General features: G+C 32.4%; 1 protein-coding gene across 1 annotated transcript in view; it reads left to right on the top strand.

Annotated features, from left to right (window-relative positions):
- LOC148281460 (multicopper oxidase 3-like) overlaps positions 1-8,777 on the top strand; it is a 29,082-nt gene extending 20,305 nt beyond the window's left edge. Inside the window, exons 6-10 of the mRNA XM_088226678.1 lie at positions 1,597-1,811; positions 3,923-4,109; positions 4,366-4,581; positions 5,835-6,053; positions 7,877-8,777. Of these exons, the coding sequence (XP_088082804.1) occupies positions 1,597-1,811; positions 3,923-4,109; positions 4,366-4,581; positions 5,835-6,053; positions 7,877-8,169 (1,130 nt within the window). The 3' untranslated portion in view covers positions 8,170-8,777. The remainder of the gene's footprint in view (positions 1-1,596; positions 1,812-3,922; positions 4,110-4,365; positions 4,582-5,834; positions 6,054-7,876) is intronic.
- Positions 8,778-12,563: the final 3,786 nt, after the last annotated feature.

The following is a 12,563-nucleotide window of genomic DNA, read 5'->3' as shown; positions in this document are numbered from 1 at the left end:
TCTTATCAATTACCCCGTAGAATTAAAAATAGTCCAGAAGGAGCGTAGAATCATATTTGAATACATCGGACTGTTATTTATTTATTTATGCTTTATTAAGTTAGTTCATAACATTTTAAGAACTAATATAAACTTTTAATAATATTACAACTTTTTTATCAAAATTTCTCAATTACATATTTATTCAAATTCATTTTAAATATTTAAATTTTATCTATTTCTTTTATTTCTTCAGGTAACTCATTGTACAGCTTCAATCCCTCGTACAATGAGTTTTGAGATTCTGTTTTTTTCCTCATTGGTAATCTTATCTTTTTTTTACCCCTTGTTTCATATGTATGACATTGTTGGTTAAATTTTATTATCGTTTTTATTTTATTCATCCCCTTAATTATTTTATGTATAAAAATTGCCACATTATATTTAATTTGTTGCTTTACTGTGAGCAAGCCAATTTCTTTGTGCATTCTTTCTACATTAGAATATAAATTTTATATACTGTGTCCTAAAATCCCTCCACTATGTCCCACTTTCGGCATAGTTGAATTCAAATCAGGAGTTGCGTACTGAGCAACGTCTACAAAGAAACTAATGGGTCAAAACGTAAACCCACCCATTTATGAGTAGTTTACTCGCCTTTTGACTATTCTTAATTCTATGATTTACCCAAATATTTAATTTTGAGGGCCATTTTCAACGAGTTGTAAATAACTCACTATTAGAAAATGGGAATCGTGTTGGGGTAGAGTGGGATTCGAACCACGGACCTTTGATCTGTGAGTCCGAGACACTAGCCACGGACCACAACCCTATTAATGTAATGGAATTTTTTCTCAATATATCGAATCTTTCAAAACTCCGATTAAATGCAGGTTTAATCTGCATCTTCAAAATACTTTACAGTTTATTTGGTGTCCTGAATATCCTTAAACCTCTTAATCTTCCTTTTAGTAGACTTAGAAATAATGAAATTCTGTTCCTCAGTCATCATAACACTAATTATTATGGTTTTCAGGGACCTCTACCCAGGACAATCAGACTTGATAATGAAAATTAAAAAATACATTATAATAGTCAATAAATTCATTACATCTATAATCAACCTTAATCTAATAACACTTGTCCATTATATTTATTTGCCTTTTCTATTATTGTTTCGTGTCTAGTTTTATATTACTATATGTTATAATATCGACCTCGTGGTGTAGTGGTCAGCGCATTTGCCTGCTATGTAAGGGATATCGGGTTTGATTCCCGACATTGTTGATGTGTAATTTAAGAAGGTGTTTTTACCCTTGAATGTTTCATAATCCCTGGACTGGCTCCTAAGTGTAAGACTGATCATTTTACCTTCATGTACGAAAAATTATCAAGATGCGCTACGATTGGTGTACCGACGCAGTGCTCTATCCACCATTGGGAGCAGAAATGGAATGAAGGATGAAGAAGAATGTGTTATAATATTTGTCTTTCTTTATAATATATGTTTAAATGGATTCCGTCCGTAAATTTAATAAAATACAATATACAATAAGCCTAGCAAAATATCACATTTTATACAAGAGGAATATTCTTTAAGATTTCATTCTTTTACAGCTGTATCTCTTGTGACATACGCTGGTGAGCGATTTGACTTCATCGTTGAAGCCAACCAGGAGATAGACAACTACTGGATCCGGTTCCGAGGCCTCATGGACTGTGATGAACGCTTCACCAAGGCGAGACAGGTGGCCGTTTTACACTACGAGGGAGCCCTAGAACAGGAGCCTCCCGGGGACCCCACGTGGGAAGAGAGTCATAGGGAGGGCATGGTGAGTCCCATAATATGAGGCATAAAGATCAAATCACATTAGTACCTAGTATAAACAATAACTTACTTCGTATTCTTATATTCTAGATAAAGGTCTCTTTCAAAAGTGTCCACTCCTTTCTATCTCCCGCTTTTTTCATCCATGTTCTATCGGGTATTCTGGCAATACCGTCGGCCCATCTTTTTTGTGAACTAGCAACACCTTTTCCGTTTGCCCGCGGCCTTCAGTTAATTGATTTATTTTATTTATTTATTATCATATTATATTACATACACAAAATTGTAATTTACACAAAGTTGCTTTGACTATCTAACTAGAGTTATTTACCACGTTGAGAGAATTAAAAAAAAAAAAAAAACAAAACAGTAATCAATGCATAGAAACAGTTTTAAAGGTAGTGGACAAAGTGAAAAACAAAGTAAAAAACAAAGTAAAAAATGTAGTAAAAACATTGTGAAGCAAATGAAGCAAAAACATGGTAAAAACGTAGTAAAAAGTAATAAATCTAGTGAAAACACAATAAAAACAGAAAAATAATATTTATTTGAGGATTTTTTTTTAAACCCAGTAAAATGCGAAGTAAAGACAGAATACATAGTCAGAAACATATTTAAAATCATAGTAAAAAAATAAATATATGTGTATAGCAAAAAGCATATTCAAAAAACATAGCTAAATACCGAGTAAAAAGAAGAAAAAAACATAGTAAAAACAAATTAAAAAGTCACGAGAATCTTAAAAAATTTAATCAGTAAAGATCTAAAAATTATGCTGGGTTTCCACCTGTTATTATTTTGTCTCGTCAATGCCACTGCCCACTGCCATTTTAATTTTGCTGTATATCTATGGCTCCGGTTCGGCGCCCAATTTCTTCATTTCTTAATGTCTCTTAGGCATACACCTAGCATGTGTCTTTCCATGGATTGTTGAGTGCATTTTGGTTACTTTTCTGTATTGCAGACATGGTTTCTAGTCCGTATGTCATCACTGGTAGTATACACGATTAATAGACTTGTCTTATTAAGCATACTGGTACTTGTTTATTTAAAATAATAAAAAAAACCTAATGCAGCTACCAACTGAATTTGCAAATATTATAAATCAAGCACGGTTATGTTTGTAGACTATGCAAAAGTCTTCGATATCCTCGCTTATGTCTTAAAGAATGAGAATGAAGAATGCTTGAATGATGTTGAGATCAGAGGAAAATACCAAGAATAACTGGATAACTAGTAAAAAAATCGACGCGTAATAGTGAAAATATTAGACACATACAGTTAAAAAACCACTGACAAGTACGAGAGTAACCCAAGGATTAGTTATTGATACCCTAGAATACTTGTTCAACTGCAATTTCATAGCTACTGCCATCTCCCAATCGATGTGTGATCATCTGCAAACGATACTACTATCGTAGCAATGAGGAACTTCAGCCCTACGGGAAATTGGATGCAAAAAATGTTTTCTTACGCGGGGTAAAAATTAGAGCATTAAATTGTACGGCAAAGTTTCTTGAAAATGTACAGAAAAAATAATAATAAATATTTTGATAAAAACGCACTACTTTAAATGACGTCACTGGTTCATGTGAATCAACCTATAATCTAAGAGCTATGGAAGATTTCCGGTCTGCTTGTCGCTTCTAGACCAATGGGAAGAACTGAATGAGAATAAGCGGAAATGAACCTCTGACGTTACATGCGGAGTTATTTCAGAAATACAAAACTTTGAAAAATCGTAGCGCCGATAATACGATATTTAAAAATTTAAAAAAATATATTTTGACTTAGTTGAACAGTCTAATAACAATTTTTTTTTTCAAAAAAAAACACTGAACTTCCTCATTGGAGACACCCAAATGAATGCACAGCAGAAATTGAAATCGGACTTTAACCAAGTGATAAGATAGTTACATTACTTTAGCTTGGCCTAATCTTCACCATTCCCATGTCAAGCTTTTCCATTTACTCACTAGTCTTATATGTCATGATATCAATTGTAAAGTCTTTTTGATGACAATCCTATGAAGAACTATGTCATAAAACTGTATTTTTACTAATTTACGGGAGTGTGTTCTAAAAACACTAAACGATTTTGATGTTTATTTTCAGCAAGTAAATGCTTTGAACATGGGTTCAGGACATACTAACACCACAAGTATTCCAGAACTGACAGCCCTGGATGATGATGACATTGCTTTGAAGGAGAAACCGGATCTTCAATTTTATATCTCATATGACTTCTACTCTAAAGACAATTTCCATTACCACAAATATCCCCATTACGGGTTTTATCAAGGTGAGAAATTCAAATGTACTACTAACATTCAGATATTTTTATATTCTAATAATTTATAACTTTAATGCAAAATATTAATTAAACCAAGTGAGGGTTATCACTAAATCCAGGGAACTGGAGATTTGATAAATTCCTTGCTGGCAGGTTCTGCAGTGCAGATAATGAAATGTTTTATACTGCAAAAGAAGCCATCTTTGAGAGACCACTGGTTAAACCTGAGGATGTAAGTGTTTTAATTGTTTTTCAATGTTTCTAGTTAAAGACAACAGATCGAGACTGTACACTCCGCAACTAAATCACATCAGCATGAAGCTGCCTTCATTCCCCGTCCTGCCAGGAAGAGCCAATGTAGTACCCTCCATGTTTTGTAACGAGTCCACGGTGGAGGGCTGCAAGGAAGACTACTGCGAGTGCTCACACCTCATCAATATTCCACTGAACTCTGTGGTGGAGCTTGTGATGGTAGATGAAGGTAACACTTGGCATTACAGAAATATCAGCATGCCTAAGACAGGTTTCCATGTTTACACTGGAACCCCGTGTTACACTTTTTTTTATACATGGTTTCAATATAGTAAATAAAAATTTAATTTTTTTTTTGCGAATATCAGCCTTTCAAAAGCTCAAAAATTGCAATTACATTGTTTCAATCATTTGTTTGTAGCTTGCTTGAACTTAATTCTATAATATGGTCTCCTAATTATAATATTCATATAATTTTTAAAATCGTTAATATCATATTTAGAATTGGATCAAATACTATTATGATCATCTAGCTAGAGTACTTTCATTTCTTCAGTTTAGAATTCAGAAGGATTTTGGCTGGTTTGATATTCTTGCAAAAGTTATTATCTAACTGTATAGATGTCCATGATATTCTTACTCAGAGTAACCTTAAAGTACCTCATCGTAACTTACGTACCAATGCTGTCTTTGCTGTGTGAAATTATAAAACCAACATCGGATTCTTTTGCCCTCTGCCAAAGACCCTCAGAGCAGTGAATAAAATCTCATAAAACTGTACTGTTGATGTGTTCTTACAGCAAGGGGAAGCATTCAAGAAGCAAGCGGTGTTATCACTCGCGATGACACACTTGCTATGTCCGCCTAGATTATGCCATAATTATACCTTTTGTAAATTTTAAAAGATTTAAAAATAGTTTAGATTAAGTGTTATTATATATTTATTCATTAATGCCAAGCTATTAGGGCTTTCATAAGCCTGTTGGTTATAGTATTTTTTAAACATTCATTTAACAATGTACAAAAGTAATAAAATTATATATTTCATTATTAGAATGCCCTACATCGCTTTTTTACTTTAACGATACTACCAGTGAGTAAAGTGGCCACTTAAACCAGTGACAGATCCTAAGTCTTGTAAATGCCTAGACTTCAATATTTCTTTCTTTATTTTTTTAATTATTTTTTCCTAGATTCAAAATAAATAATTATAAATAAACAAAAGTAGTTGGTTTTATTAAAACGATTTTAATAAAAACGAACGACTTTAAATAACTTCACAAGTTCTTCCAAATCAACCAATAATAGAGTGTTGTGATAGATTTCTGGTTTCCGGGAAGACAACCCACCTATCAGGACAATTCACCAAAGAGAAGTAGTGATGTCACGCGTGGAGTAATTGAAAAATCATAGCGAAAAAAAATAAAAAAAATAATACATACTTAATACAGGCACACTAACCATTTGTGGTTTTTCCCGCAGGTTTCGCTTTTGACGCCAATCACCCGTTCCACCTACACGGCTATGCCTTCCGCGTGGTGGGAATGGAGCGCCTCGGGCCCAATGTGACAGCTCAGCAGATCAAGGACCTGGACGCGGCAGGCGGGGTCCACCGCAAGCTGTCAGGAGCCCCCCTCAAGGACACGGTGACAATCCCAGACGGAGGATACACTATCATCCGCTGGTACGCTGATAATCCAGGTGAGCCACTTTTCTTATTATTTTTATTATATCACACACAAAGATCAACAATAAAAATAATGTGACCTCACCTGTGCCGAGGACACTTGCGTGAATAAACAAAACAGACTTAATATACAGAGATGCTTAACAAAATGTTCAGACAGTTTTAAACATTACGTATTTAAGTTTATATTTCATTTATGTACACTTATATTATTTATATTATAAAACGCACAATAAAAGAACAAAAACATAAGATAAACTACATTTGTGGAGAAGTTGATTCAATATTGGTTTAGGCAAATGAGACAATCCATTTTACTTCTACCCAGCTCCACTAACCATTTTTTTTATAGCCTCTTTGAACATATTCTCACTTTTAATTGTTTTAATAGACAGTGGAAGCAGGTTACAGATTTTTTACATTTTACATTTTTTTTGCACCACAACAGGCCAGGAGGCCTAATTACAGTGGTGAATTACATCACAGAGCACCCAGGCTTGAGAAAAATCACATTTTAATTTTTGTGTTCTCACCGGGAATCAAACCCGGAACCTCCCGTGTGTGAGTCAAGCGTCTTGACCACTACACCACGGAGGCCTCCATTTTAATTGTATTATACTCAAAATCCCTTCGTCCAAAAGTGGTTTTAGTATGTTTTTGTTTAAGTTGTCTTTGTGTTGAGGATCTAGTGATTGTATTATTTATATGTGTTGTATTGTAGGGGTTATGTCTTTCATTTGAGTGAGAATAGATTTTGAATATGTAAGCGAGTATTGGTTTAGCGCATAATTGCTTTGGTGTAATATATCTGTACTACTCTTATTCATAATAAAATGGGATGAACAGAAGAGTTGAGTACTTAATAATAATATGAGGAGTATTTCCTTATCATAGAATGAGTACTTCATATCACGGGATGAGTATTTCACAATGTGAGAGGTGTATTTCCTAATCATAATATGAGTACCCGCTTTACTTATTTTGTCTGCGTCTGGGCAGATGAAGAATACAGTTATGTGTGTAAAATAGAACCAGAATCCTGGACGAGTATTTTGGTTTTTGAATTTTGTTTTTTTTGTTGCAACTATCAGTTAAAAATCCTGAAAATAAAATCAAGTGGAGAAAAGTCCGCCTCATAGTGTAGTATTTGGTGTGTTTGCCTATCATTTTTGAGGTCCTATGTTTTATTCCTCCTTTGAGGCCTCCCCAGGACTTTTATTTTATTTTACATATTATATATTCGACCTAAGCAAATTAGGAATATGAACTAAAGTAATCGTAGCAAGGTTATCAGGAGAGCCCTTACACGGAACTGCAGATTGAACAAACACCTTGCTAGAATGAACCTATACAAAACTTATAGATGTAGGTTCTGCAGTGCAGATGAGGAAACACCTTTACACATTCTATGTGAATGTGATGCTTTACATCATAAAAAGAGTCTTATCCTCGGGGACCACTGGTTAAATCTGAGGATGTTTAAGAGTTCACCTCGTACCTAATTGCCCGATACTTTACGGATCTGGGCTGGGAGGGGGAGACTTAGCAAAATGAGAACTCTCGCCTTCCACACAGTAGCTAAGCTCTTTATAGACCTAGGCTAGGAGAGCGAGAACTATTCACCCGTCACAATAGATCTTCACAGGTCGCAGTGACATCAGGAACTTGCATATCACTGACCCCCACCTCTAAGAGTAAAAATGAAAATAAATCATAGCAACGGTAATTTGATATAAATCGCATCATTATTATGAGATGAAAGTTTTTTGTCATGATGTAATGATATCTTATATATGTAGTTTCAAATTATAATTCTAATTCACGTTTCTATTTTCAGGTTACTGGCTCTTCCACTGCCACATAGAATTCCACGCTGAGATAGGCATGGCCCTTCTGTTCAAGGTTGGCGAACATTCCGACATGCCTCCCGTCCCGGACAACTTCCCGACCTGCGGGGACTTCCTTCCCGGAGCGTCGCCTCCTCCGAGGGACCAGAGCCCCACCCAGCCCGTCATATCCATCACCCACTGGTGGCCCCTAGAATACTTCAACAACTCCGCCAAACCCGGCACTGGAAACCTAGCGGCGATATTTGCAGTGGCTGTAGCAATCATCGCAAGAATGTTCTAGAACAGAAACTCTAAAATTCAAAAGAATAACATTATTACTAAATATGATTTAGGTCCTGCGGTTGTATCGCAGACTCCGGATCTCTCGATTCGCGTTTGAACTCCGTTCTTCCACATTTTTTTTACACGGTTCTTTACAACTAAAACAAAATGCCACCAAAATGGAAACATTTGTATAATTAAGAATGCAAACATTGATTGAATAAATAGTATTGATGATTTTCGTAGATAATTTCTGGATAGTTTTTGATACAAAGTTTCAGTCAAACTTATTGGTTTAGTTTTAAATTTCTTAATTCTCTTATGGCGTCATATCATGAGGTAATTACAACAATTAGGTCAATGTTATTTTTTTTAAATATTGATATCGTATTTCTCTATAATCATCTTCAATTATTTCAGTATTCTTATAAGTTATAGAAATTAGGTTATTAAACTGTATATTATATAAGTTTATACTATGCTATTTTTGGGTTTTCAAATACCTGCCTGCATTTTGAAATATCTTGCCGTTTTCTTATTGTAACGAGAAATCACAATATTGTTTGCATTGGAATTTTTCAGAAAAGTCTTTTAAGAATTAAGGATATGTTCCCTTTCTTTAAATAATACAAATGAAACAAAAATACTGAGGTTGATTGATATTTTGTATCAAATAAACTTTAATGCTTAATTTGATAAGAGTTGTTAATTTACATGCTTATTTTAAGGTACATATTATGTAGATTTTAATTTTATAAAAACATATAGGGGCTAGGAAACCGTGGTTTAATGGCTTGGAAGCTTGCCGCAGGCACAAGAGTTCTAGATACGACTCCCAATAATAATAATGAAAATGTGATTGTTCTCGAACTATGTTGAAATTAACCACGGACATACTCTTTTCTGAGATAGTTAGATATGCCTAAGGCCCTTCAAATAAGGAATTTTACACTACTGAATTTTTTGCACACAATGAACGGACTACAATATTGGTTTTATGTATGTGAAATTAATAAAATGGAAAGCCCTTAAATATTATTTGAAATTAATTTTGATATGAAATGTAATGTCAGTTTATATTAGCTGTTAAGATGTTATGAACAAACTTAATAAAGCATAGAAAAATAAAGTAACATTTTATATTCTACTCTTACTATATGTCTAATTTTCAAACCAGTATTTTCTATGGATAATAAAAAACTATTATTCTTTATTTATTGGCTAAATATAAACAGGAAACAGTATAAAGTATTAAAAATAAAAATGTCGAGTGATTTATAAAAATATAAAACTATTTTGTCATGTTCTTCACATTGAAAATTGACTTGGGAATTTAAACAAGAGAAAAAATTCAGAAAAGCATTGCTTAATATTCTGAATACATTTTTTTCTGGAATAGCTAAATAATAGAACGTTCAACATGTGTTCTTCTGAAATTCGTTTCTGGAAGGACAGCCTGGAGGAAACGGGTTAGGCCAGCAGGACTAATTTTGTAGTACATTTTGAATGAATGCATGAGGTATTAAAACATATTTGTAATGTCCACGCGGTAAAAAGTGTGCACATTTCTCACTTCAATACACTGCACTATACGTACATGAAAATTGAACAGTTGATTATAAAACAAACAAAAGGTTTGACTGACCTCTTGTGGATTGAGAGCCTGTTATCAATATGTACCTTTTTTGAGTGAGTGGGTAAACTGTTTACCTGATTTGTAAACTGATGTTTACAAATCAGGTAAACAGTTTACCCTGAATATGGCTTCTGCAACGGTAGCCGAAACGTCGGAACGAATCCAACTTACACGGATCACTAAAAAAGCAAACACGTTGATAACAGTGACAACCAACGCACCTAATTAAGATAATGTTATTTTGAGATTATACACTAATTTTACTTAAATGAGACGTGCCTTCAAAGAGCTTATATTTCTAATGTATTGTTAATTCGAATTATTTTGATACTATATTTGTTTAAAAAATCTTTGTTTATTTATCCATCTATATTTATAATATGTGCATCACAAGCTACCCATGGTGAGGGAGCTTTTATTAATTACATCTTAGAAGAGCAGAACTGTTTGGAAAAATATTTTTTCTACCTTGTCATACATAGTACTTGCAGTTTTATTAAAATGATAAATTAACATTACAAAAAGGTATTGTATTAGCAGCAGGCAAACTTATAATACTACATATTTTATTTTAAAAACATTTCTTACTAAATTTGAGCATTTAAATAAACATATTTTAAAAAAAAAATTTTTTTGGCGTCCATAAAGCTTATACATAAAAATGGTAAACAAATAACATCAGCTAAAAAAGTACTAATAGAAAAAAATATTTCTGTTGACAAGGAATTTAAAGCATTTTTAAAGTTTTCTATGAAAAATATTAAAATGATACAAAATTATGTATTATTTTTGTCATAGTTTACAATACAGTGGAACCTCAATATTCATCAACCCTCATATTCATAATATTTGATAATCGTCACATTTTGATGTCAATTTTGTAACCCATATTAGTTTTACAAATTTTCACAAATTAGAATTTTTGGCATTATGGGTCGTAACACATGTTTTAATTTTTTCATATTATCTCTTTTAGATATCCTGACACTCGAGAGGCTTTGTTGACTTGATCTTGGACTTCATTGTACAAATCAGTATAGCTGGATATATCAATCCCTAAATATCTGAAGCTTGCAAATTGTTTTATTGACGTGTTCTATTGAATAGGAAAAATTACGACTAATTAGGACGCCCAAGAACAGATCAATGACAAATATTTATGTTCCACTGTATTTAGTTCTTATTATTTTCATAATTTTTGTAATTTATTGTATTTAAAACATTTAAGTTTGTAAGTGAAAATTCTTGATGGAAGTTCATTGTAATTTATTATATAAATAAAACACGAGTGATACTTTAATCCACAAATTTGGAATATCCAGTGACCGGTTTCATCGCTTTCGCGACATCTTCGAAGATTCATTTGTTAACCCATAGAAAATTTGTCGATAATGATCCTTAAGATAAAAATAACTTTATTTAATTTACTTACATATAACTTTGAATTATGTATCCTTACCTCTGTTCTGTATAAATACATTTAACTTTTTTATAAATATACCAGTCTCGAAGATGTCGCGAAAGCGATGAAACCGGTCACTGGATACTCCAAATTTGTGGATTAAAGTATCACTCGTGTTTTATTTATATAATAAATTATTGTATTTAGTTTCCTATGTTTATTTTAACACAAGAAATTTGTATAAATGACTATTTATCTAAATTGTCTTTGGAATCTTAAAAAGATTCTGATTTTGTAAATAAAAACAATGAATGACTTAATAAAATTAAAATGGTAAGCTTTGCTTTGTGCTTAAAACACACTTAATTAAACTTGATTTCATAATGGACAAATAACTATAAGAATCTTTACTATTTTTATATCATACTTTATTATAGCTAAGAACATATTAAAACTATAAAAAGCTTTGTGATTTCAATAACATGGATATATTTTAAAAACATTTTAACCGTAAATTAATACAAAAAATTGAAACACAGACAATATAATCAAAATGATTCAGAAAAACTTTACTTTGCCTGATTGCATCGAGTAATCATTCTTTATAATTTTTAATTGGTTATTGATGTTTAATTTTATCTGATGATTATAAAAGTTTAATTGACCAATGTCAATTATAAATTGAGGTGCAAGCGAATTATTTAAGATTTTATGCCAATGTTTTGTATGTAATGATAAAAGTGAACATTATTTATGTTTCGACTAGATTGTCAATTGTTTATTATGTGATATTTTATATAATAAAAATGAATATAAGTTAAATAAACCTGACTCTTATTTTACGGATCTAAAATAACGAAATAATATTAACATATATTACAACAGAAATGGAGAACATTTAAAAGATAGGATATGGAAGTCCAGGCATTTACAAGGCTTAAGACCTTTCATGGGCTGGTTTCAGTGGCCACTTTACGCACTGTGTAACTAAATCATTGTTTTATAAAATTTTCTTTATCTCTGTTATAATATGTTATAACTGCCATGCTTAAAAAATGATCAAATGATAAAAATCTGCATAAACTGTCTGACTTCAGTAATTTATGTGTGTTGAGATATTTTTGAAAGTCGCATCACTTTTTTTTATTGACAAATAATTTAGATTTTTGCAACTTTTTCCAAATTTTTTTCGTGACTTCTGCCTCTACAAGAACATAATTTTACGCTTTACATGACGTATTCAACTTTTGAGTTTTGACTGACCTTTTTAAGATTAGTGACTTATGGCTGAACGGCGACGATTTATTTGATCGCCGAATTCTTGAATTTCCAGCTCATGACTCCAAAGCTTTATCTATAACAATTATTCATAAGA

Source organism: Micrasema longulum, unplaced genomic scaffold (genome assembly GCF_059751315.1).
Source record: "Micrasema longulum isolate JH-2025_06_02 unplaced genomic scaffold, ASM5975131v1 h1tg000457l, whole genome shotgun sequence".
NCBI lineage: Eukaryota > Metazoa > Arthropoda > Insecta > Trichoptera > Brachycentridae > Micrasema > Micrasema longulum.
Note: the sequence above shows the minus strand (reverse complement) of the source record. Positions and strands in the feature narration are given on the sequence as shown.